The 1775-nt window shown below is 53.1% G+C and overlaps 2 protein-coding genes across 4 annotated transcripts; one reads left to right on the forward strand and one right to left on the reverse strand.

Moving 5' to 3' along the window:
* Window positions 1–41: 41 nt before the first annotated feature.
* Window positions 42–774, forward strand: KVP18_002409 (uncharacterized protein; the record flags this gene model as incomplete). 3 transcript variants are annotated; one of them, XM_067953257.1, is made up of 2 exons in its annotated part: window positions 42–216; window positions 245–774. In XM_067953257.1, 2 exons carry the CDS (start codon window positions 42–44, stop codon window positions 772–774), a joined length of 705 nt encoding a protein of 234 aa, XP_067807529.1. The 3 variants fall into 3 exon arrangements, with proteins under 3 accessions (XP_067807529.1, XP_067807530.1, XP_067807531.1); XM_067953258.1 differs by having other exon boundaries at window positions 48–260; XM_067953259.1 differs by lacking the exon at window positions 42–216 and having other exon boundaries at window positions 331–774.
* Window positions 775–894: 120 nt separating this feature from the next.
* On the reverse strand, window positions 895–1539 carry KVP18_002408 (uncharacterized protein; the record flags this gene model as incomplete). Its single annotated transcript, XM_067953256.1, has 1 exon — window positions 895–1539. The coding sequence occupies one exon, from the start codon at window positions 1537–1539 to the stop codon at window positions 895–897; it is 645 nt and encodes a 214-aa protein (XP_067807528.1).
* Between the last annotated feature and the right edge of the window lie 236 nt (window positions 1540–1775).

Consider the following 1775-nt stretch of genomic DNA (forward strand, 5'->3'; position numbering starts at 1 on the left):
GTTTTCCGCGTTGCCTGCGCCTGCGCTACTTTCTCGCCTTCATGTGGATGCCCACAGTATGCTTTCAACTGGAGTACCCCCGACATCCTCGGGTAAAGTGGTTTGACATGCTGAATAACCTCCTCGGTTGCGGCGTGTGTGTGTCCTTGATGGCCAAGGTCGTGATGCAGTTCACAGCGCCGCTGGTGCAGTCCACATTCGATGTGGATGAAATGAGTGGGTCTGCAAGCTTCCTAAGATTCAGCATCCAAAAGTCTTGACGTCATCTTCCTCTTCTTCATTGAAAGGTTGCTCACGGTCGTTGTTCCCAATCTTGCGATTTGGCTGCTGATGTTCCTGGCCTTCTTCCAATACTTTATGAACTTCCTGGCCGATGTTACTCGCTTCGGAGACCGCTGCTTTTATCTGGACTGGTGGAATGCAACCAGCACCGGAGACTTCTGGCGGCTTTGGAACATCCCCATCCATAACTTTGCTATCCGACACGTCTATAAGCCAATGTTACGCGCGGGCATGCCAAAGATGGCAGCCTGCTTCGCAGTCTTCTGTATCTCGGCAGCGTTCCATGAGTACTTGGCATTGCATCTAGGCTTGACGCCACGAGGCGTCGTCTTCATAGGAATGTTGATGCAGATTCCGCTTATGTACTTCACCGCGAAGCCCGTGGTGAGCGACCCCCTGGTTCCTAATGCAGTTCCAGTCGAACCCAACGCTGGGGAATATGGTGTTCTGGTTCACGTTTTGTTCCTCATGGGAGGCCACGATAATGGCTAGTGTTAAAAGAGGATCCTAAGAGACGAAAGATACGAACAGCCCCTCGACCAGTTGGTTTCGAAAATTTGCATAGGTCCTGAACTCCAGGATAGAATCATCGTTGGTATTGTGAGGCAGTTGTTACATGTGTGCGACCAGTTTACCAAGCTTGTATTTTCCGAGAAGCTCGCCCATATTCACCCAACAGTGCACTTTCTGAAACATATCGGTGCAGTCCTTACCCGCAGCCGTCTCCATCAAGATACCTGATCCTCCTGGGTGGTACTGCAGATACGGCGTCAGGTCGTACACAAAACCTTTGTAGACCGTCCACGCGCTTTCGCGAGTGTTGTGCCGAGCCACCTCTTCTAGGGTGAACTCGCTACGTCCTCTGGCCGCTCGGGAGCTGGGTATGTCTCGCGGATTCTTCACGCCATCCACGTGCAGCGCCAAAAACTGAGCGTGCGACATGCCGCCGCGGCCTCCCATCGTTTGCTGCCTAGGGAGGCCAAGTGTGGCCTTCTGTTTGGGGGCTCTTGCGGCGAACACCGCTTTCTCCTCTAGGGCCTTCTCGTCTGTGATGTTCTCGAAGCTCTCGGTTTTGAAGATTACTTCTTCCTCTCTACACATCAGCATCTTGGCTACTAAACGAGTCAAATCGGCGGCGTCGCTGACAGAAACGCTCTCGGAGCGCTCTGATGGCACAGGGGGCTGATACAGAGGTCCTAGTGCACTCACGCCAGTGGGGTTCGTGACATGGAGGAGGGTCACGTTCAAGGTGAACATTCAAGGCAATCAGACAATTTGATGCGCCGACGGAAACCGGCAGAGGACTCGGACGAAAGTCCAGAATCCGAAGAATCATCTCGTAGATGGACTGCTGGGCTGACGCTAAGTGAAAGCGTGCAAGACCTGCAGTCGCTACTGAAAGAGAAAACAGAAACCATCTGGCAACGGATACCGCAAGCGTTTTCCTCCAGACTAGACGGGTCCGAGCTGACCCTCACAGAGATGAAGTCGCC

The sequence above is a fragment of a genome, assembly GCF_019968955.1.
Source record: "MAG: Porospora cf. gigantea A chromosome Unknown PgA_NODE_5914_length_1775_cov_355.21, whole genome shotgun sequence".
NCBI lineage: Eukaryota > Apicomplexa > Conoidasida > Eugregarinorida > Porosporidae > Porospora > Porospora cf. gigantea A.